Raw genomic sequence first — 23,439 nt, forward strand, 5'->3', positions numbered from 1 at the left:
CTACTCCTTGCGGCGAACCTTGTCCATGCGCTTCAGACCAGGAACGGGCAAGTCCAAAAACTCGATCAATTCCTTCGCTGCCGCCTTCGTATCAGGTCCCTTACCGGGAAGCAGGCTGAATGGGGGCAGGGAGAGATCACGTTTCGTCTCGACCTCTGCAGGCTTGGAGTACATGTTCTTCACAAATCCTCCAGCCGCATTGTCAGCTGCATCTTTGACGCCCAAGAGTGCATCACGTGCCTTGTCACTCGTGTCAAGAATGGTCGAGACCACAGGGTCTTCAGAAGCACGCTTGACCGGGATTCCCGAAACCTGACCATTGTTGTGGAGTAGTCCGTCGGCGAAAAGGTTCTTCTCTCCAAGAGACCGGACTGGTAGTCGGATAGGTTGGAATTCAGGAAGACCAAGATTCTTGGTAGCGCCGTCAATGGCACCTTTGACGATCTGAGCGCAGCCGAAGGAAGTGCAGACCTGGTTCACGGTGGAAATTCCTTGAACAGCGGGGCTCGCGGCTTGCTTGACCGGGCTGAGCGCAAGAGGAATACCATTCTTCATTGCTTCTTGGCCGAGAGTGCTGCCAAGGTCCTTGACACTGCCGAGGTTGACACCGTCAGGTGAGATAGAGTCGCGCTTGCTGCCTCCCAAAAGACCACCGATCAAGCTCTTGGCGCGTTCCAGGTCTTGCTCGTTGCCAGTCTTCAGACCGAGGTCGAAGGGCTGGACGGAATCTTCTTCTCGCTTGATCGGGAGAAGGCCCTTGAGAAGAGCCTCAGCCGAGTCGAGATCCCCCTTGTTACCCGTCTTGAGGCCAAGGTCAACTGGCTGTACATCGCGCTTGGAAGCACCGGGCAAGGGAAGCGAGTCGAGTGGGAGTGAGTTGAGGGGGATCTTGGTACCGAAAAGGTCAAGGCCGCTGCTCTCGTCTCGCTTGGTGGGGGGTTTGGGCAAGGGGAGCGAGTCGATGGGGAGCGAGTTGAGGGGAATCTTGGTACCCAGAAGGTCAAGACCGCTGCTCTCGTCTCGCTTGGTGGGGGGTTTGGGCAAGGGGAGCGAGTCGATGGGGAGCGAGTTGAGGGGAATCTTGGTACCCAGAAGGTCAAGACCGCTGCTCTCGTCTCGCTTGGTGGGGGGTTTGGGCAAGGGGAGCGAGTCGATGGGGAGCGAGTTGAGGGGAATCTTGGTACCCAGAAGGTCAAGACCGCTGCTCTCGTCTCGCCTAGCGGGGACTTTGGGCATGGCAGGCCTAGACAATTTCTTGCCAAGAATGCTGACGTCAATAGGTTCTTCAACAGAACGACGATTGAGCGGGTGCACAGTGCGCTGGCCGAGCGTCTGATGGTTCTCGGGCAAGAACTGGGTTCCCTCACCTGGCTTAAGCGAATTGAGGGCGTCAAGCAGACGCTTTTCACCAGCAACGGAAGAATCGGTGGCAGGTGACACCTGGTTGCTATGGTCGCCCTCATTGTCGAGCGCGCCCAAGATGGGCAGAGAGGGCACCAGGCTGCCACCAAGCTCCCTCTTGATCGTGATACCTTTGCTAGAGAATTGCTCAACAACAGGCTCCAGATGGTCCGAGGGAAGTAGGCGCCTCTGCTCTTCGATCATAGGTGGAGGGGTTGTGACCATTTTGGCGGCATCGGCGAGCTCCTTGGAGGCGGGCGCGAGGTTGAGGTAGGTGAGCGGGGTGATAGGTTTGCCCTTGTCGTCCACACGCGTGAGTCCCAATGGCGTAGTGACCGAGTCAGCATGAGTCTGACCAACGCAGAGCGCAATAACAACGACGCTAGCGAGCGTCGCAAACGACGAGGTGAGCTTCATGGTGAAGACAAGATGCTGTGAGACTGTAAAGAGCGTGGCCAATAGGAGGAAGGGGGAGAAGTCAAGAGAAGAAAGGGAAAGAGATAAAGAGGGGAAGGATGATGGTCAAGAGGAAAGAAGCCACGAAGCGGACAAGGAGTAAGGATAGACTTCAAGTACCATACACATGACCTGATCTCTTGATCTCTGTTAGTGGGTCGACTCAACTCAGCATACCATAGCCGCATCCAAGCCGCGCAAATCTGCTCGGTACTTCCGTACTCTGCCATAATCTGGTCACTTCAAAACATAGTGTCGCGACACGACCCTCGAGACGAGCAGTCATGCGAAAGATGGCCAATGTAGACATACGTAACAGGGAAATTGCAGTAAAGTCCTCGACATGTCCACAGGCAAAAGCATTCTGTGGGGAGGACTTTGAAAAGAATTAGGACCATGTGTGAGCAAACAACACTAGATCTAGACGCACATCTAACATTTCGAGTGGCATCTGGTGTCCCTAGTGGCTGCATCTTTAGGAATGGAACAGACGTCACAATGGATGGGGTCCATCACGCTGCGCGCTTGTCGGAGAAATCACGAATACAGTAGATCCGACTGCTTCTGAAGGCGATACTTCTAAAGGCGATACAGTAGTTGTCACGAGTAGCACAGCGTTTCGCAGTTTGACACCTGTCGTCGAGAAATGACTGCGCGTGCTGCGCTCCAAAGTGACACCTCCTGAAATTTCACTGCAGCTTTGAGGAATGCCACTCGCGCCTCGCTTGTTTCACCAAAGAAGCATCAATCCATTCCGCAGTGCAAGAGCGTGATGCATGGAGAGGAGCACTAACTTACTGTAGCTTCGGGACCATTTGAATCTCGTTTGGCTCGCCTCGGATTTGCGGTACGATAGCTGTGATCCCGATCCTCGTGGCATAACTGCAGACCGATCTGAGTTCTTCAAAGATGTATTGGATTCCGATGTCCCGATGTCCCGATATGCAATGTGAATCGATCGGGATGGGGTCTCTGAATCGTAAGCCTCGGCCAAATTCATGATTTGGTCAAAACCTCCACTCGGGGTGTAAAAGTCGTGATCTTCTCGAATCGGCTCATATTGTCATCTCTGAACTTGACCTTTCACTACGTCGTCGGGGCTAGCAAAGGCGCTGGCTACTATGAAGGCAACGCTTCAGCTTAAGCGAGTGATGAGCTTGGTAATCAGCTCGTGCTGTGGTGGTGTTGCAGGCTCATCTTGTTCGCTGGCCCGCTCTCTACCCGTCACCACGTCGTTGCATCGTCTATCGTCTCCAGCATGGCAGCAACCGTTGACGGCAGCATCCCCAAAGCTTCGGCTTCCACCGCTATCTCAATCTTTTTCGTCCTCCTCACATCAACGACAAGATCGATCGGAAGAATACACCGACGCACCTGAAGGCTATAGCAAACCTGGCTCGTCCAAATCGTCCAAGCCTTGGTATCGCTCTCCTACCACGCTCGTACTCGGGTTCATCCCCATCTTCACCTTTGGCCTTGGATACTGGCAGATCAAGCGGCTCAAATGGAAAGTATCGCTGATTGAGGAGCTTGAAGACAAACTCTCGCGCGATCCGCTCCGTCTACCACGAAACATCAATATCGATGTTCTGCCTCAATTCGATTTCCGGCTGGTATCCGTCAAAGGTTCATTCGATCACTCGCGAACCATGTTTGTCGGACCAAGAGTGAGGGATGGCGTGATGGGGTACCATGTGGTGGTGCCTTTTCGTAGGAGCGAAGGTGGCGGTATGATTCTGATCAATCGGGGATTCGTCAGCGAGAAGCAGATTGTGGGAACAGGTGAAAAGAGGAGCTTGAAAGATGAAGCCATGCCCAATGGCGAGACGGAGTTCGTTGCGCTGCTTCCAAGAATCTATCCGGCGAACACGTTCACGCCGAACAACGTGCCTGAAAAGGGAAGCTGGTTCCACGTCAATCCGTCGCAGATGGCCGAGTGGGCGTCGAGTCAGGCTGGCGTCGAAGCACTTTCCCTCTCACCACCCGAAGCAACCCCATCGACAGATAGCTACACTCCGAGCGCCGGTGTAGCAGAGAGCGTCCGGAACATGCTTGGGTCTCGCGAGACGGATCGTGTTCTGCCAGTCTATCTCGAACAAGTGTTTGATGGGAATGTAGGAGAAGCAGCAGCTAGGGTGGCCAACGGCGTTCCTGTAGGTCGAGCGGCAACGATCGAACTGAGAAACCAGCATGCTGTCTATGCTGCCACATGGTTTTCTTTGAGCGCATGCACAGCTGTCATGTTCGGACTCTTGGTTCGCCGTGGACGATCCTAGACCCAGGCTTGACACACAATCTCTGTAACTCGCATCACACCACTCCCTTTCGCTGTTCGTCCACAAGGCAATTTTGGCGTTTCATTACATCTAGCTACATATACACGTCTCTATTGTGTCTTGTTCTTGTTTTGTGCTCTTTCCGACGCAAGCTTGGCCGGTTTGGAAACGGAATAGCCGATCGTACCGGCCAGCACTGCAGCAGCACCGCACCAGAGCCCTAAGGAGCCGGTCGACCTTTCAACGAGCATGACGCTGACCAGGAGGCTAACCGCCTTTCTGAGCACGAGCACGAGCGTAACTGAGAGACTGCTGACTTTTGAGGTGAGCCGATTGACGCCGTTGATGCAAAGCAGTTGGGTGGCGACATTGAGAAGCAGAGGTGGGTAGAAGCTGGGTATCCACAGCCCTGTGTTTGATGGTAGGTACGGTTGGAGGTGTGAGAAGGGGGGGATGTGGGAGAGGTTGAAGATTCGTTCTCGGGTTGAATCGTGACGATGGGCGGTGGAGAGAGTGGATGGAGCGATGAGGGCGATGAATCGGTTCATGAGGTTGGAAGTTGGCATCTTGGTCGAGGGGAGATGTGTAGGTGGGCCGAAACCAAACCACCAAGGCGTAGTAGCGTTGGCGTGTTTTATGTCTCTAATCAAGCTCTCTGGCCTGAGTGCGAACATGGGCAGCGAAAGTAGGTGAGAGTAAAACATGGATTCCCTCCAATTCTGATTCCCGTACAGCTTGAAAGTTTGTTCCTGCCACAGCCCCATTAGTCCTGTCAGCACGAGCGCGGAGAAGAGCAACAAGACACCGGTCAGGTACTCGCCTGCATCCGGTGTCGCCGCGCCAACGTCTGCAACGGCTTTGGTGCTGGTGGAATAGAGTGTACTGCTCACTACTCCCAGCGTGACCAACACGACAGAAGCCACCTGCAATTTTGTGTACTCTCTCTTCTGTACCAACCATCCCAGGATCATGTTGATCACCAATCCACCGGATCGAAAGACGATATGGACCGGCATAGGTACGTCGTACGCAAACGCCATGTTGTTCAACAAGCTCGTGCTCAAGTAAAAAGCGACTTGAACGATCCACCTGTATAGCGGCACTGCTCGTGGTTTAAAGCCGACGAATGGGAAATGCCGAGAGAAGCGAACAAAGTAGGGTAAAGAGGAAAGAGTGGTTACGAGGAATTGGGCGAACGTTATGAGTGTTCCAGCCGAGGGGAGTTGGCGAGTAGCGAGTTCGAGTGTGTAGGCGTTGGAGCAGCAGCCACCGAAGATGAGGCTGAGGATGAGCAGCCATTCTGGCGCCGTAGTGGAGAGGATGGCGGATGCGGTAGAGGTGGTGGAAGAGATGGTGGGACCGTTGGATTCGGTCTTTCTCATCGTGGAGCGACGGCGTATGTCGACGCGCGTGGGCTGCGGAGATATCGGCATGATGAGAGCGCAATGTAGTCGCTCTATGCCTATGCCTATGCCTATGCCTATGCTTCGCCGAGCTGTGATGGTGGGGTGGGTGATGAGTGAGCAACAGTCAAGTTGTGAGTGTTGAGTGTTGCTTTGTGTTATCAATCATGGATCGTGAATCGTGCATGTGCCAGAAAACCAAACTGAACCACCAACATGCACGATGGACAAGAAAAATCCATCGTCCATGTTACACTATTCACGAGTATGGAAAAGATCAACACCTTTTGCCGTTAGCCCAAGCCTGAATCACGAAACACGAATCACGAACCACGAACCACGAACCACGAACCACGGAATCGTGAATTAGCGCGCGCTCTCAAAATCGCACTCACCGGACGCATAACGTGTAAACGAGAGCGTCACGCGTGGGACATGGGTGCAAATCTGAGAATCACGAATGTTAGTGCGATTCCACCAACTCGTGACTCGTGACTTGACGGTTGTTCTTCTGTGTTTGTGTTGATACACTCAGCTCGTGATGCATCTGAATGGAGGGCCTTTTTCATTACGACAGCCATCATGACGATCACATAGCGACTTGTCGCGGTACGCTCGAATCCTAGCGCTCTGACTCGCACGCGCTGCGTGATCTGGCTCCTCTCTGATCCATGGGCTCTGTCCGCACCGACACAGCGCTGATCCTGCCCATCAGCGACCTCTCGCTCTCCCGCGATGTCGACCGTAAATTTCGATTAGCCGGCATCGTCACTGCCGTCTCCCCATCCGACTCGTCGCTCGTTGTACTCTCCGACCCCTATCCCGCCTCTGATGGCTGCGCCGGCTCCATCCTGGTCGACCTTTCTTTGTGCATTGATCAGTCCCAAGACGGTAGCAAAGGAGGATGGGGCAGAACCACGCCCCAAGTCGTGCCTCCAGAACTCAAGTGTAAATGCATGGTCATCGGACACCTCACCAGACTCCCGCTTCCAATGGACATCACATTTGCGTTACGCCAGAGTCACATTGATTTGGGCCAAGTACAGCTCCATCATGCGGTGCATTTGATGCGCCAAAAGTGGGCGTCCTCGTTAAATAGGTACTTTGTGCTGGAAGCGACGCTGGTCAAACCGTTGGACGACGAGTTTGACTTGCAGCTGTGGAATCGTACGGCGCGCGTGAGGTCGCACCATTTGTGGAGCATGCATCACCAGCAACAGCAGCAGACGCTAGCATCGAGCAGCTCGACAAGTACGATCGGTTCTACGGCAACAGACGACGACACTGCTGCTGCTCCTGCTCAAGATAGCAAAGGCAAACGCAAAGCCATCTGCATCGACTGAGCTCACGCTCGCCGCACCCACACACGCATCCCTGCGACTCAGCCGAATCTTGTATTTCTACTCTTTCTTGCATCTATACCCATTCCCAGTGGCCATCATGACACCAATCTGTGCTGGTGAATTATGGCAGGTAGCCGCTCTCAGAGTAAATCCTCTTCTTGAAGCGCTTCCACAGCTTTTTGTCGACCATCAAGCGTCGTGCCAGGTCCATCATGTTGGTGATCGTAACGGACGGTAACGAGTAGTCGGTAAACTTGCGGAGTGGTTTGGCGAGTTTGGCCGAACGCTTCTTGCGCGTCAAGTGGTGCACTTGCTCGTCTTGGGTGTCGTCACTGACGTGCGATGTGAGGAAGGGACTTTGCAATCCAGCGCGGTGCAATTCTTGCTCGAGCAAGTGTTTGGGTACGGGACCCGGCGATGCAGTGGCAGTCGGATCGAATTCCGCCCACAAAACGTCGGGTGTGTACGTCACGTATTCCAGTCGATACGAGACCTGCACCTTGTCGGCTTGATCTTGTCGTTTCTTTCTCTCCTTCTCCTTGTCATTGTCACTGGTATGCTTGTTTTTGTGTTTCTTCTTGTCCTCTTGTCTCTCAGCGGATGCCGACGCTCGGTCAAGAACGTCGTCGATCCTAGGATCGAGGATGTGCTCGATAGCTTTGTTCTGCTCATCAATATCCATTACCCATTGGCTGTAGCCCAACAGGCTCAGGTAGGTGTTGGTGCGCGAGGGTGAGTTGGGCGAAGCATGACGAGGCAGCGGTTTCCGTTTCTTCTTCTTGTGTTTTCTGCCTTTGCGCCTTTCGGGCGGTGTCGGCCGATGGTGGTGTCGTGAGAGACTTCCAAAAGGCGGACCTTGGACATCTGCTTGATCATGATCAAGATCGTCGTCGGTGTCATCTTCATCTTGATCCACCTCTGACGTATCTTGTTGCTCTTGGTCCTCTGACGGCGTTGAATCGAGCAACTCTGTGACGGAGGCGTACCTGGCCTCCTCTGTGGTGTTGTATGTCCACAACCTGATCGAAGGATAGTACGTTGGAATAACACTCGGAGCGATGTAAAACACCGAGTACATGTCTTGGTTCGTCCTGCCTTTGCCAGGCAACGTCGAGTAATCCTGCTTCAAATCTGCGGGCAAGCCTTGCTCGTCCTCGACATGCACCGGTTCGAGTTGCACACGTTGCTGATACGCCTCCTCCTCGTCCTCCTGAATGAAGAACGCATCGGTATTCATGTGACCGAAATGTTGCCCAACCACGGTATCCTGGAAGCGCAACACGATATCAGTATACCTCCTGTAGCACTTGTCAAAGTAGTTGCCTGCGGTCGGTGGCACATGCCCTAGCAAGTGAACCTGCATACCTCTCTGCCTGAACAAGTTCAACTGGACCTCCAACCAGTCCAACTGCGCTGTTCCCGGATCCACTTGCTTTGCCTTGCCTCGTTTTGTCCTGACGCATCCGTCTACAGCCTTGTTGCTATCGTAGAAATAAAGCGTGTTGAGCGACATAGCTGCGAGTCGGTTTGGAAGGATCTCTTTGACGTAGTAGCCGCCTTGTTCGAATGTGTGGAATTCGTACTCGGGGATGTGGTCTTGCCAGATTTGGACGTACTCCTTTGTGACGGCGTTGGGTCCTGGGAAGAGAATGTTGTGCGGGAATATGTCGTTGTTACCCACGGTCGGAACAAGCGGTACACCGGGGAACGCAGATTCGAGCTGCGAAAGAACCCATCTGTTGAGCTCGAAGATCTCTTTGCTGGAACGAGGGACGCGGTTGTCGTTGTCGTGGCGTGCCGAGTCGCCCGTCCAGATGATAAAGTCGAGCGCTGTCTCTACGCCGTTTGACGCTGACGAGGTGCTCCGAGTAGCAGTCTGTGATTGGAGAGATGCACTCTGAGCAAGGTTGCGAGATGCCCAGGCGAGACTCGACTCTACCAAGCGAGGCGGTGAGTCGCAGTCGGTCAAAGCGGTACCCCACCATCCAGCACGCAGTCTTCCCTCTGGCTGGCTCTTTTTGGGTTTCTTGTGGTGGCATGCGCCGCTCACTGCGGATCCATGTTTGTAGTGCGGATCCGGATGAAGATCGGTAATATGCAGAAACCGGCCGAAAGGTCTTCTCAGAGTATCGACGCGGTGAGCCGAGGTAACACGATGTGGCTGCAACTGATCCGCCTGGAACACTGCTTGCACTGGTGATGACGCGGATACCGCAGCAGCCTGCCAAAGAAGCACCAATACCGTAGCCGAAGCTATGAAGCACCGCATGTCGTTACGACGCACCTTGTATCGAGCCGATGTGTGACAAACGAGATGGATGTGCGCGGTCAAGAGTGCAGCGCCAATATCCAGCCTCTGCCTCTTGTCTATGTGGACGCTTCTACAAAGTAGCGTACTGTGTCTATGAGAGCATCTCCGAGTTGTATCTTTGCATGCTGGCCGGTCGACGCAAAGTTTTCGAAGTTGAGATATTGAGATCAACGTCGTGGATGTCGACCAGCAAAAAGCATGAAGCGTCAAGGATTCGAGGCAACTTATTCGTGATTCGTGATTTGTCTTTGTGTCACACCACAGAAACAGCCACGCTCTCGTGTGTTGAGCGAAGATCGACGTGCCCTGCCCAGCGACCCAAAAAACGTGAATCGTGAATCGTGAATCACGAATGGAGCTTCACCTGGCAATCGCTTCGATCTGACATCCTTGATTTTTTCACGTTTGCATCGTGCATGTTTCATGTCACGTGCGTTGCGTGCATGCAAGTTCCCGTTTACCATCATACGTGATAACCGTGTACTCTCACACCGCCACAGCGCCGAAACACACAGCCTTTCAGTGACGCCCACAGCAAGTAGCTGTACATACCATTGCTTGCACACCTTGAAAGAAGCTAGGGTTACAGTCCATCGAATCAAGTAGATACATAGCCGTCGAGCCCATTCGGCCCATTTCCAAAGATTTCATCAAACACCTCCCTGCCTGGCACCTGCAACTCGCCCAGATCGCCAATAAACGTTCCATCCGCGTCCATCTTTGCTGCGTCTGTATCGTCTTTGCCCACCGCCTTGGCTCTCTGTGCGCGTAACTTTCGCCGGCGCTGACGCTCCGTTTCCCAAATTTCTTCGAAGCTCGCTGCCAAATTCTTGAGGCCAAACAGGTATCCGCTATCCGGCCCATTGATGAGTTTTGGTGGGAAGCGTGCTACCGGTAGATCGAAGCCAGAGTCTTGCTCTCGATCGCGGTTGAAATCGTAGTCGTGACCCGTTGTGCAGTGAGCAAAGTCGATGATGCGAATATTGATTTCGCCCTTCCTTCGTCGTCTACGTAACAGCGTCGCCCCAGCAGCATCACCACCGCCAACCGGCCCGAGCAACGGACTCGAGCCAATACTGTAGCTCGCTCCGCCTTCTGCCAGATCCGCATCCCTGTTCAACGACGATGAAATCGATGGCGGCAGCCCTCCAGCATCCAAGATCATCTGGCTTGGTGCCACAGTACCACCCGAACCCTGCGAACATCGTCGATCGAACTCATCCTCGAGCTTCCGCTGCGTCTCACAATCGCCGTCGTAGATGAAGAGTAAGCTGCTCGCGTAAAATCGATATCCTCGTAGACCCCAGATGATTCGTGCCAGATGATATATCTTCTGCAGGATCAGCGGCACATGATGCATGAGGATCTTATTACCGTCGTAGAAGAATCGAGCAAGAGCATCCGAGAATTCGGCAGGCAAGACTTTGCGTCCAAAATACTTGTCTTGGAAGATAAAGGCGTCGTGTTCGCAGTCGTAGACCTGCATTCCACAGATGCGTACGCCATGGCTGCGTGAGGTTGTCTTATCGCATTTCTTGGTCTGGCTCTTTTTCTTCTCGTCCGTGGCATCCAGACCATACTGGCGCGTTCCCATCTTGAGATCAAGGACACAGGGTGACTTGAGCCGGCCTGTAAGATCTTCCATCAAAAGAAATTGTTCTTGACGCGTCTGGCAGGCGCCGTCCAACGATGTCTGAGCCTCTGTAGTCGCGCCCCCAGAGATTTCGGTCCCTGCGTTGACTGCACCCGAAGCACCGTCCTTGCTCGTGGCGGTGGCCGGCGCTTTGCCTGAAGCCTTGACCTCGAGTTTTGACTCTGCGAATTGCTCCAATGGCTCTGGCTCCGCTGACAGCCTGAGTGTCTCCATCTGTTCATCAGCGTCGATCGACTGCGCAGAAGCCTGCTCTGTGACAGCCTGAGCATCAGAATTCCTACATTCAGGATTTGAGCTCTTGGATTGGAGCGACAGCGTGACATCGCTGCGAACGCGTCGCGGCTGCTGTGTCGAACTTCTCGAGCTAGAGAAACCGGGAAGAACAACGCGCGAAGACGCTTGAGTAGAGCTCGCCACAACCCTCTTGGATGACAAGGACGACGTAGATGCAGTCAAGCTGATTGGACCGAGCGGTGGAGTTCGAGGTGGCGTCGATGGATGGCGTGTCTGCCCACGATGATGAACGGGGGAGGAGACAGCGGTCGGTATGAATTCGCTGGCAACGCTCATCCTCCCACTGCTTGTGGGATCAGGGGTACGTAGATTGTCTCGAAGCGTTTCCACAGCCAATGTCTCACGCGAGGAAGGCAGGTTGCGTGTAATGCGAAGCCTCTCACCCTCTTCACTCTCCTCCCAAGCCTTTGCAAGGCGTCTTCGGTTCTTGCGAGCGTTTCTCTTGGCACTCGATTCGTACCGAGCCCCGAGGCCATCCTTGAGCATGGGGCTGCTGAAAACTTCGCGTAAAACCTGCTCCTGCAATCTGCGATTGACTGTGGTGATCCCGCGGCCGTGTATGCCATTCACGTTCTGAGCAAAGTGGGCGTTGCTTCCGGTTGGCTGCGAGACTTGCGAGACTTGTGAAGCAGTGCGACTGGTCATGTTGAGAGAGCCAATCGCTGGGCTGCGCGAACGTGATAGAAGACCGAGCCCAGAGTTGGCACGGCCTAGGCTCGACGAATGCAAACGATCCGAGTCACGACCACCCCAGTCAGCTCCATGACCCATGGAGCGGGTGGATCTTGGTGACGCGTCGGGAGAGATGGCTGGAGTGAGTGGGCTTGAACTGAGATGCTTTCCCACGTCGTGTGATGAAGATTTCGAACGGGGAATGAATGGACGCGATGCTTTCTCGTATGAAGAGAGTGGAGAGAACGCGTCCCGGTTGGGGCTCGTGGCTGTCTGTGACTGTACGTCAGTGTTCTGGGGAGCGGGAGAGTTACTTTGCGCCTGTTCCAGCGACGAAGCGGGACGGCACGGTTGCAAAGGGCTTGAGGGTCGACATCGTGAACGGCTCCTGCTACGCGAACCTGGATGTGCGACATCATTAAAGTTGACTGGCGCGCTGGGTGCTAGATTGCATCGACGGAGGATCCATTCGGGTACAATGTGCCGGTTGAGATCTATCGAGACCTCGGGGATCTCTTTGCCCCAGTCCTCTTGACCCTCAAAGACCTTGCGACGAACACGCCCGCCGCCGTTCAAGTCGCTCCTTTGTCGCTCTAGGCGAACGTCGCTGGCTGCTGGAGGGCGGGCTTGACCTGCATCCGTATCTTGCGTTCTTGACGTCTGGTCTTGTCCATCCGTTTGAGTGAGCACGGGCTCTGAGTGGGATGCAAGCTCGGCATTGTTGATGGGCGTAAGTTGTGACTGCACCTCTGATGGGGTCGTTTCAACGTGCCTGTAGGTCACGTTGAGGACGCCAAGATACTGAGGAATGAAAGATAGCAGAATCGGGTGTTCCCTTTCGACAGCCTCATAGAACTCGTTTTCTCTGCCAACGAGCGGCTTGCAAACGGCGCGCTTTGAAAATTGAAAGATGGAGTTGTGACCTCCGACTTGATTGTGATAGGGTTGCAGCTGCACAACAGCAGGAAGTTCGGTGAACGAGGTGGCTCGCGATCGGCTTGTCAATCGAGGCCGTCGAGGTGCTGCGTTAGACTCATGCTGTTTCGCCGCGTCAATGCGTCCAGAGCAAGTAGTGGCTGCTCTCGCCTCCCACTCGGAGCCGCTCATCTGTAGATCATCCTCGTCAGCTGCGTCGTGGTCAAATCCTGGCTCGCATCGTTCGTTTTCAGAGCCGGTGGTGTCGGCGTATGCATCAGTGCCCTCTTCGTCCATCAATTCGTCACCTGTCTCGACCATGTCGAAGGAGCCATCGAGCTGGTCGTCTGCATCTTCTTCGTAGTCGGAAGAGCTGTGCGCCATCTCGTTGAGGCTGCGTCTGCGCGTCATTGACAACCGGCCTGGCCATCCTGCGCCTGTCCATTCGGTCTCAGGCACAGAAGAGTGGCGCTGCAACTGAGTAGTTGTCGACTCTGGCGGTGCGTCGCCAATCTCGGCCTGTGCGTTACCAGAATCGGTTCTCTGGCTGGGTGCAGGGCGATGAGCACTGGGGGGAAGCTTGCCAGGGGATACCGGGGGTTTTGGCACGCCGCGGGGACGTGCGATAGGGATAGGGAGCGCATCAAGCGGCTCAAGTGAAGACGGGTCGAGCAGATGCCGTGAGTCGATGTCAGCAGCGACGTTTTCCGGAGACGCAATGGTCTGCGAGCGTCGAGGCATACGTTCACGCGACGCAAGATCGGATGGAAGGGCGGTGAGCAGGGGCGCGCTAGCATTGGACGCAGGTTCTGCATTTGTAGGCGAGAAGTAGTTATTGGAAGCCTCGTCGCCCTTGGCTAGGAGTAGCGATGGTGTGGCTGGACGAAGGGCAGCCAAGTCCGCATCTTTGAGAGATAGCAGTGTTGAGGAGGAGAAGGAAGAATGAGAATTTGTCGGATGTCGACTGGATGAAGCCACAGGCCTGGTCGAGCGCTGGGATGGCGGTAGCATAGTGCTCGAGCGAATAGCAGGAGGTTTGCGGCTACCGAACGGATCGCTACGCTCGTCGCGATGACGACTGGGAGCAGTCTCATCGATGACGGCGCTCTCTCGACTGGATGCAAGCGCGGCTGTGGCTCGGGACGCCTTGGAAGACGTCTCTTTGAACAAATGAAGGCTGACACTGGCTTTACGACCAGAGCTGAGCATGGCTGGAGGAAGGTCGAGTTCAAGGTCGTTGCGGGAAGCATCTGTAAACTCGCGAGCGAGAAGGTCATCGTGATGCAAAGTCAAGGACCGACCTGGCGTGCTTCTCGCGCTCTTTGTGCCCGGGCTCTCGCGCTTGACGGGTGGACGGATGTAGGTGTAGGTCTCTGGTGGAGAAAAGGGTGCGTTTGGGTTCAAGACTGTGGAGGATGACGAAAACGTGGCTGCTACGGGCGAGCGAGAGGTGCGTTTGTTCGGAGAACCCCTGTTGCTACCAGACGCGGCAGCCGAGGTGTACGCGAAAGGACCAGTTGGGTTGTCTGCCGTTGATGATGAAGGCGTTGCTGCTGAGGGGTTGAGGCTCGTACTGCTGCTGCGAGGTGGAAGCTGCGGGGAAAGCAATTGCGAGATCGAGGGGCTGGAGGTGAAAGGGTTTACGAAGGCGGCGTTCGAGACATTCCTGCTAGCAGGCGGCGAGAAGGAGGTTTGGACCGGATGCGGAAAGTTGGGCGGAAGCGAAACATGAAGCGAAGCGGTGCCAAGCTGCGCATGTATCGAGGGGGAGAGAGGTGCCGACTCGGGTGACACTGTGGGGTTGGGATGAGACTGAGACGAGGACGGTATCGACAGAGATGGGTCAGCCGACGACCTACGTGAAGCGGCACGTTCGGCGTGGCATGCTGTTGAAGCGTCTGTGAGGTTGCTGCTGGCCGCGCTTGGCGCCGCCTCTTCGGCGTCTGTGATGTGTTGACAAGACATGACGCTGGCGACTACAAGCCGATAAAGATCCTACCCAGCTGACAAGTGAGTGGACGCGACTGGGATCGTGACCTGCACGCTACTAGAACCTACGTCGAACGCATAGTCATACAGCAAGAAAAAGAAGATCTGCAAAAGTATAGTTTCCGGCACTTGAATGCGACCCGAAGCCTGAAGATAAGATTTGATGTACTTCAACGGTGCTGGTGCTGGTGCTGTTGCTAGGATCAGATTTGTGACGTTGGTGTGATGATTTGAGAAGCAGCTTTTGCAAACTGTAGAGAAAAGCGTGCACTCAGTGATGTTCGAGTGATTGGTGGTACGGGATTGGGAAAAGGTGGGGTGGAAAGAGGTTGCAGTGGAGATGGTGGAGACGATGGTGGAGGTGAGACAGAGAGAGACAGAGAAGCGTTTAATTCGTAATTAGCTAGCAGAAGCACAAACTGACACTCACCAGTCACAGACGTCAAGTTTCAAGGCGGTTAGCCAGTCAAAGCGAGCAATCGCGGAAATTACAAAACAGTCACGAGTTGAGCCTCTCTCTCATGACTGTCTTGAAAGATATACGTGATACGTGATACGTGCTGCCACCCTGTCAAAGTCACGAGTACACCGACGTGCGACAACGGACCACACGATAACGTGTAACGTGGTTGTACATGTATTTATACCGTTCACTGTTGGACAGTGACAATCGTGAATCACGAATCACGAATCACGATCGCAGATGGCCTTTTCAATGTCACGGATCGCACTAGCTTGCGTGTTGAATCGACGGCAAGACTCGTCCAGCTGCTAGCATACGGCAACTTTCCATTCCAGCACTCAAGAAAGGCAGCAGAGCCCTGATGCGCGCACACGGCAGTACCAGACAGATTGTGTCACGAATGCACGATCCTGAATGCTGATCATCAGATTTGGGCAAATCGTGAAATGATCCAGGTTGGCTGCAGAGTTACTGAGACAGCGTAGCAAAGTCGGCTTTGCCAATTCATCAGATGTCAGCTGTCTTGCCATGTTCGCCTCGCTGTCTCTTTGAAGTGCAACACGTTGATATGGCTGCAATTGCGTGGATGTTTGAGCAGGCTTGGACCAGAGGCGAGTCCAACTGAAACAATGCCAAAGGGTGGCTTGGAGCATCATGTGTCATGTACGCCTTAGACACCAGTACGAACAGGGATAAGACCCACCGTTCTCGTCCAGCAGTCTTTCTCTCGCTGCTCTCTCTATCTCTTTGCAAGCTTGATAAAGTGTATCGCGGCGATGGACCTCAACCTCAACGTTGGCCTTGACATTCGTGATTGTGTTTCGTTCTCCTCCTCGGGCATGACAGCGTCGTAGCGCTCTTTCAATATGCAGCAGCACCGCAGTCCTCTTCTGCGACCGCGCTGAATTCCCGATGGGCTGCGAGCTACAGTGCTTACCAACCTGTTTGGAGCCACGCCGTATTCGAGGTCTGCAAGGTAAGTATTTTCACGCCGGATTGCGCATATGAACAGTGCTGTACCCTCTCAACGTCGGTGACTGTCAATGCAAATGCCGTTTTGCTCTACCTGATGCTTCGATTGCATCTCGGCGGCTGCCTGTGTATCTAGAGCCAGCAGCAAGCCAAGCCGAATGTGATTCAAGGTTCGGCATTCACGATTCGTGATTGTCTCACGTCGCGTTGCTTCTGAATGGTGGGCGAGCCACGTTCGCTCGATCCTCACGTGTCATATCGGCCATAATCACGAATATACGAGATTTCGGTTTCATATTCACGATTTTTAGTACATGCTGTTGCTCTGGGAACGTGGACGTGTCAACCGTCACGTCTTGTCCTCTCTGCAGACCATCACGTTGCGCGGTCACCTTGATCTACGGTCTCGCTGCATGCACGCCCCGCTTCGACACTCGGTCTCCTCTTGCACACTTGTCCTTGTTGGTCCGAGCGCCTGGATCACCTCCTTTTTCACCAACTGCCATCCCGCTGCTTCGACTCAGCTCGTCTCTCGAGATAGGTACTCACGGCTCAGTCTCATCCGAATCACAAATGTCAGGCGGAGCGAGCGCAGAAAGAGCGGTGTTTTTGATTGACGCATGCTCTATCTCGATTCGCTATCTCGAATCTTCTGCTGGTTTAGACTGCTCTATTCTGCGCTGCGTTTTTACGAAGTTAGTCGGGTCTTGGGAGAGCTTTGGCCGCTCAGAGAAGCCGCGCTGCGATTGCCCTTGGGCATGCCCTTGAGACTGGGAGGAGCCATCATCGGTGGAGGTGCGCTGAACCACGGTCCTCCACTTGTCGCCGTCGCCACCGCCCACTCGCCGCGCTTGGGTGGCGCTGTCGGAGCCGGAGTGCGTGGACTGTATGCAGTCCTCAGACTGCTGCCTGTTCGCGGACTCGCGGTGCTTGTACTGGATCGCGAATCCGACGGCTCTGAAGATCGACGTGATGACTGTGCACCTGTGCCCTGTCTAGCTACTGCTTGTGCACCCGATGTGTACATGGCAAAGTCGCTCGATGGCAGTGCTGGCGAAGGACCCGCGCTGCCTTTCGGTCCGAACACGGCTTCGGCTGCCAGTCGCTTGTACTCGGCCTTTTCCGCCTTCTTGCGCTCTTTTTCCTCCTTTTCGATCCGCTTGCGCTCCTTCTTATTCAGCATTGCGATCTCCTTGGACGAGAGATGCGTCACGTCCCTCGAGATCTCGATCCCGTCCAATGGTGTCGACGATTGATGGTGACTGGCACCGGAATTGCTGCGATGCAAACTGGCCGCCAGACTCGTGTCCGTGGACAGACTGTGCACCGATGTAGATCGAGATACCTGCTCTTGCTCCGATCGAGGTCCATACGAATTCACGGGGAACTGCTCGCGGGCCGGTGAAGAAGCAGCCGAAGCTTGCATATATCTTCGGTTAGGGTCCATCGTCAATGCCGGCGAGTTGAGCGCCAACGACGTCACGCTCGCTCCCTTGCCGTCTCGCAATGGCATCGAGTGCCGAGCGAGATGGAAGCCACTCGACCAGTCGTCGCCCGTCGTCGTCGTCGGCGAGACTGGTTTCGTGCTACAAGTCACGTGCGCACTTGCACTTGCACTAGCACTCGCGCTGGCGCGTCGGTCCGGCAGCGTGTTGCTGGGGTACGCATTCAAGTCTCCTAGTACCGTTCCGTCAGCCATGGTGCTGCTGTGAAAGCCGAGCGAACTGCCAGCGCGCACAGGCTCCATGGTTGGCACCTCTGGCAAGATTGGTGTGTTCGACGTCGTGTTACGTCCAAACAGGCTACGGCGCTTGCGAGCAAAGCTAGGCGCTTGCGCATCGCTGGCTTCCACTTCGCTCGAGACCAGTGTCAAGCCAGAGGGCATTGGGTCAGTGCTGCGATTGGCAACGTCAGGCGACGTAATCGCGATCGTGTACTTGTCCGTCTTGCCGCTCGAAAAGCTGTTTCCAAACGACATCTTGCGAAACGGCGTACTGGGCTGATCATCAAGCGACTCGACTTCTCCACTCAGATAGACGAGCGCGCTGTCAGAGGCTGGAGCGTCGGACGATGACGAAAACGAATCGCCTCGACGGTCCGAGAAGCTTTGGTAGGTCGAATTTGGTGTCAATGGACCATGCGAGCTCGCCGCATCGGATCCCGCGCGTGACAAGGATGGCGACGGCGACGGCAACGGTAACGGCAGCAGAGGCGAAGGGCCGACACTGGAAAAACCACCAGTGGCTGCGCGAAAAGTGGAGCCGGACCCAGCTCGGAACTGGTTGGCAGACGAATGTGCGGATCCTACACCGTTGGAACCAGCGCCAGACTGAGAGGCAGAGCCGGAACGATCGTGCGTCGAACCTTCGCTGCGGCCCTGCGCCTGCTTCTCGAGTCCACTACCGCTGCCGCTCCCTGCATTGGGACCAGCGCCGTGCTTCTGGAGCCAGCGAGCAATGGCCATGACCACCCTTAGTGCGCGGATCTGCAGACCTTCGCAACCACAAAGCGAGGCAGCCTCGTAAAGGCAGACGGCGAGCCGATGTCTTTCCTCGGGATGCAGACCGAGCGACTCGGACGGGCGGAAGAGATCGAGACTGCTATGTTCGAAGCTGTCAAGGGCGTGCGTGATCGACGACGAGGGTGAGAGCATATCGCCGTGACGCGATAGTGTCGATGGTGCCTTGGGATGGAGATCGTCGGCGAGCGCCACATGAGCAGCGTGGCGGGCCCAAGACGCGAGACTGTCCATGTTGTAAGTTTTGGCCAGCACCATGAGAGCACACACAACAGCAGGATGTCGCTGCAGTGCGGTGCAGATGCGCAGCGTGTAAACAAATTGGAGCAATGCAAGCACCACCGGCAATGGCTCCGAGATCTGCAAGTGGCGGGGCTGAAAGCGCGGATCGCGGACCTTTTGTTTGGCATCATGTGCGCCCACCTTGTTGGCTGAGGACACAAAGGGTGGATCTAGAGCCTCCTCTTCATCGTCCTCCTCGGCAAGGAACTCGGCAATGTCCTCAGGGATGATGCCCAAGCCGGATTGTTCCTGTGACGTCGGATAGGCGATTCGAAGGGTTCGCCTCGCTCTTCGGCGGTATTCGTCCATCTTAGATCTGAACCAGGGCCAACGCGCTTCGAGGATAGCACGATCGCAACCGATTCTGAGACCGTCCGAGCAGACGATTTCAAAGTCGCCGCGACCACCGAGGTTGAGAGCCTCGACCTCTTTTTCGAGGTTGCTCTGCATCTCAGCAGCCGATGCGCCAGGCACACGTTCCTCGGCCAAGGAGTGGGCTGCTTCGGCGCCGCGTGCAAGTGCTTGTGCTGAGGCCATGGCGGATGGTGCGGTCGCCGCAAGCTTGTCCAGGCCGAGTTGGACGGCGTCGTCGGAAAGGCCCGAGTAGGGAGGCTGGTAGATGCCCCAGGCCTCGAGCTCGAGCACCACGACGTGATCCCAATTGGTCTGGCGATGATTGTAGTCACTGACGAGGTCCCTTTCCTTGTGACCAACAACGACGAGACGGTTCTTTGCAGGCCAAAGGAGCGCGCGATTCCAGCTTCCAGTCGAGAGAGCCGAACCAGACTCGATCCTAGACCAGACCATGGTAGGCAGATGCAGAGCCCAGACGGAGAAGCTCTGTGTTGCATTGGCGAGGTAGGTACCCGAGATGAGCAGATAGGGCCCGAGGAGCGCGCCTGTGGGGAAACGAAGGCCTGGAGGAAGCGTGACGCCGCCCATGTGGTTCGAACGGTCGTCTATCGAGACAAGCGCGCCAAGAGAAGATTGGGCAGCAGTAGCAGCATTGGCTTGAGATGGTGTGAGCGGTCCATCGATGTCGATGGCCGACTCTTGGGAAGCATTGGAGCCGCTGCGGCGACGTTGCTGTGTTCTGTGCGTGTCCTGGTTGGTGGCAGCGTCGGGTTGAACGGCGAGCACCTCGAGCTCTCGGCGAACATCGGTAAAGTTGTAATTCGAGTACAAATACACGGGTAGCGACTGATCTGGCGCGGGTGGACAGCTCATTGGCAGCGGATTTTGCTCGACCTTACCGGTCAACTTTTCTGCAGATTGATTACCCTGTGGTGTGGAAGTATTGGACATGGGAGTGGCATTGCCGGTGTCGGTGTTGTTCAATGGATCCTTGGCGCGAGGATAGCACTTTGCCTTTTGCCCATCCTTATGAAGGCATTTGGCGCCGACGGCGAGTGAGCGATAGCTGCCGCATTGCTTTTGGAAACGTTGTGCACCGATCCACCTGTTCTGCGAGAGACTAAAGAGATTGATTGACTCGACGTACTGGTTGGCAAGGTTCTGGCCTCCGATGATGGAGAGCGTGTCGCCCGACAGTGCAGAAAGATGGGCGTAACGAGGAGCGGGTCGTTGCGTGTCAGGCTGAGAGCTGGAGGATGGATCGTGTTGCACGATTGCACGAGGTGAAGCGACATCAAAAGTGTAATCCCATTGCTGGGTGGTGAGATCCAAGGCAAGCAATTCGTCAAGCACGCAGAGCTCTTCTGTGGGAGCGCTCCCAGGCACACCTGCGTCCTGGGAGCGGTGCGAATAGCCCATTCCGCCGAAAAAGATAATCTTGTTGTTCCAGAGATCGGCAGAGTGAAAGTAGCGCGGTTGCGGCTGTTGCAAAGACGGCTCAGCCGTGGCGAGTTTGGGTTTGGTGGTGGGAGTGAGTCTGGACCACCTCATCTCGTCGAGATCAAGCCGGTAGAGCGTGTTGACCATGCGACGGCTGCTAACCAGGCGTCCACCAAACAGATAGACCTGTGCACCCTTTGCTTGACCATGCTGAGATGGCTCGACTAGGGTAGCAGAAGCGCCAACGAGCGGTGGCGGCACATCACCGGAGCAAAGGTGAAGCCGCGAGGAAAGATTGGCGATGGAGGGATGCATTGTGGACGATGCTGAGGTGTTGAAGTATCTTGGAAGGATAGACTACCCCAGCGGGACGAGTAATGACGCTAGAAGCACAGAGTCGGAGACATGCAAGGGCTGCAAGATGAGGTGTTGGTGATGATGCCAGCGGTGCAAATGCTGATGATGGATGTGCACGTGTAGAAGAATGCTATAGAGGCTATGAGAGCATCGCAAGCGAGCGTGAGGTCAAAGTAGAATGATAGGATCGCTGCAAAGCTTGGTGCAACAGAGGCAGCGCGCCTGTGGACTTTGTTTCGGATTTGGGATGAATGGGCGTAGGGCCACGAGGTGTGCGAAAAGGGAATACAGTCACGGCCGTTTGACCAGAAATGAAGTCCTGTTGGGTGATACGAAACCGAACAAAAGGCGGCTGGGGACAGGAAACGAATGATTGAAAGCGTGCGAAAGAGAGAGATGGTGCAGGATGAAGAGCTGGACGTGGCTGAGTTGATACACAGCAGAAGGTGGTAGGATGATGTTAACAAAGAGTGGGTTGGAAAGATTCGGGATAAACTGAAGGTTGTCGCCGAGTTCGGATCGAGCTAGCGAGTCTGCGACTTGGACGGCGCTAAGATTTTGCGGCAAAGACGAACCAAAAAAAAAAAGCTAGAGATGAAGTAGCAAGGAGCAATACGGTGATTAAAAGACTCACGACTCGTCACTCTATTTCCATTCGTGATTCAAGCGTGGAACATGGGTTCGAGTAAGTAGTTAGCACAAGCTTGTGCGTGCATACACAGACAGACACGAGAGTTGAATAAAGCGTGAAGCGCTGATTCATGTCTGTCTCACCGTAGCTCGTGACGATTATGCGCGTGGCGACATGCGACGGTGCGACGTGCGAGTCACAGTTGCAGTAGAAAAGACATGTTAGGCTACTCGCTCAACCGCCACAACTCACGACTGTCACGTCGAAAGTCGGTTGCATTTACACGCTCGCGCTCTATTCGTGATTCAGAAAAATAAAATAAGGATAGCAACGCGGTGCTCAGTATCTCATCTCGGTCCAGATCTGAGAACATCAGACCGACCACCGATTCGTGATTGGCCACTAACGAAAAAAAAGGGGCCAAAGAAGAGGGGAAAAACGAGGGTCCTCCTCGAGAATCACGAATCACGAATCACAAATCGTCGTGAGTCGTGAGTCGTGAGTATCATATCATCCGCCGAACCGAGCGAGAACAACGCGGTACGACTCACGACTCTCGGAACACACCAACAGATAAAAGTGAGACAGTGCAAGCTTTTTTGCCAGCTAATTTACAGCATATAGGGAACGGTTGCTTTTTTCATCTGTTGTAAACCACTTTCCTCGTTCAAATCCACGATTGTCACACGATGTTGTCTTTCTCGCGAGATTCGTGGGTGCATTCGTGATTCGTACTGTATCATGCTTCTTCTACTCACGCACATGCCGATCTTTGCGCTGTGACTCGCTCTTCGCAGGTGAGTGCACCAGTCAGGGCGTTTTTATGGGTCCTGTCACAGCGATGCTACCAGAACACGCAAGTGTTGCATCCGAGATCCTCTTTGTTACCCCTGAGTGTCATTGCAACCGACTGAATCGTCACATGCCACCGCAGCCGACCTTGAGCGCTGCACAGCTCTGCGTATACTGTAACTATTACTTTGTCGGTCTGTGCTCTTGTTTCAGAAACCGAACCAGAACGTTGTAAGCACTGCCACTAGTTGCACGTGTGTGTGTGGAGACGGTAAAGCGCGTAGGCAAAAAGCTCTTCTGGCAATCAACTATTCGTGATCGTTACCCTCACTTTCAAACCCAGCTGGCTGCCAATCACCACAGAGCTTCGGTGCCTCGCTTGAATCGTAGAGACGTGGTTCCAGATGGCACGCATCGGAAGCAAGCGTTGCGATTCGGAATCGAGAATGTGAGAACTTGCGACCGTCAGTTTCTACTTCTCTCGGTCGATCCTTTCATGGCCATCCGACCAATCCGGTTGAGAACAGCGTCAGAACTTCGATTCGACTTGGTCTTCTTGTCGGTCATCGAGATCAAGACCGTGGGAACTTCCGTATCTCCCTCGAGGTTCCTCGTTCGTTCCATGCGAGGCGTGTCTCTCTGCTCGGCACGGCTGTCTAGGTGGTCGGTCGTCTTGTCTCTGTTCGCTTACACAGTGATTCCTGTTGCGGACCGCAGCTGGACCGTCCAAGCCTCAAGCTTTTGGCTCCGTCGGACGTCGGTGTCAGGATCGCGACCCGAAATTCGTGTCACGTCTCCTGTCACCATTTCTCGGTCCGCTGGTGGAAAACGATGGCAACTTGGCCCGAGCAGCCGTCGCAATGGAGCCAAGCCCTAACTCAAGTATTCATCATCCGTCTCACAAAGGCAGTGCGAA

General features: G+C 54.7%; 7 protein-coding genes across 7 annotated transcripts; 2 read left to right on the forward strand and 5 right to left on the reverse strand.

Moving 5' to 3' along the window:
• UMAG_11839 (uncharacterized protein) lies at positions 1 to 1,818 on the reverse strand (the record flags this gene model as incomplete). The annotated part of the gene is made up of 1 exon (XM_011389152.1): positions 1 to 1,818. One exon carries the CDS (start codon positions 1,816 to 1,818, stop codon positions 1 to 3), a length of 1,818 nt encoding a protein of 605 aa, XP_011387454.1.
• A 1,160-nt stretch (positions 1,819 to 2,978) lies between these two features.
• On the forward strand, positions 2,979 to 4,133 carry UMAG_11840 (uncharacterized protein; the record flags this gene model as incomplete). Its single annotated transcript, XM_011389153.1, has 1 exon — positions 2,979 to 4,133. One exon carries the CDS (start codon positions 2,979 to 2,981, stop codon positions 4,131 to 4,133), a length of 1,155 nt encoding a protein of 384 aa, XP_011387455.1.
• A 110-nt stretch (positions 4,134 to 4,243) lies between these two features.
• On the reverse strand, positions 4,244 to 5,566 carry UMAG_11841 (uncharacterized protein; the record flags this gene model as incomplete). Its single annotated transcript, XM_011389154.1, has 1 exon — positions 4,244 to 5,566. One exon carries the CDS (start codon positions 5,564 to 5,566, stop codon positions 4,244 to 4,246), a length of 1,323 nt encoding a protein of 440 aa, XP_011387456.1.
• Positions 5,567 to 6,207: 641 nt separating this feature from the next.
• Positions 6,208 to 6,879, forward strand: UMAG_11842 (uncharacterized protein; the record flags this gene model as incomplete). The annotated part of the gene is made up of 1 exon (XM_011389155.1): positions 6,208 to 6,879. The coding sequence occupies one exon, from the start codon at positions 6,208 to 6,210 to the stop codon at positions 6,877 to 6,879; it is 672 nt and encodes a 223-aa protein (XP_011387457.1).
• Positions 6,880 to 7,000: 121 nt separating this feature from the next.
• UMAG_00882 (endopolyphosphatase) lies at positions 7,001 to 9,148 on the reverse strand (the record flags this gene model as incomplete). Its single annotated transcript, XM_011388598.1, has 1 exon — positions 7,001 to 9,148. One exon carries the CDS (start codon positions 9,146 to 9,148, stop codon positions 7,001 to 7,003), a length of 2,148 nt encoding a protein of 715 aa, XP_011386900.1.
• A 640-nt stretch (positions 9,149 to 9,788) lies between these two features.
• Positions 9,789 to 14,690, reverse strand: UMAG_00883 (uncharacterized protein; the record flags this gene model as incomplete). Its single annotated transcript, XM_011388599.1, has 1 exon — positions 9,789 to 14,690. One exon carries the CDS (start codon positions 14,688 to 14,690, stop codon positions 9,789 to 9,791), a length of 4,902 nt encoding a protein of 1,633 aa, XP_011386901.1.
• Positions 14,691 to 16,837: 2,147 nt separating this feature from the next.
• Positions 16,838 to 21,058, reverse strand: UMAG_00884 (uncharacterized protein; the record flags this gene model as incomplete). The annotated part of the gene is made up of 1 exon (XM_011388600.1): positions 16,838 to 21,058. One exon carries the CDS (start codon positions 21,056 to 21,058, stop codon positions 16,838 to 16,840), a length of 4,221 nt encoding a protein of 1,406 aa, XP_011386902.1.
• Between the last annotated feature and the right edge of the window lie 2,381 nt (positions 21,059 to 23,439).

Source organism: Mycosarcoma maydis, chromosome 2 (genome assembly GCF_000328475.2).
Source record: "Mycosarcoma maydis chromosome 2, whole genome shotgun sequence".
In the NCBI taxonomy this organism is placed as follows: Eukaryota; Fungi; Basidiomycota; class Ustilaginomycetes; order Ustilaginales; genus Mycosarcoma; species Mycosarcoma maydis.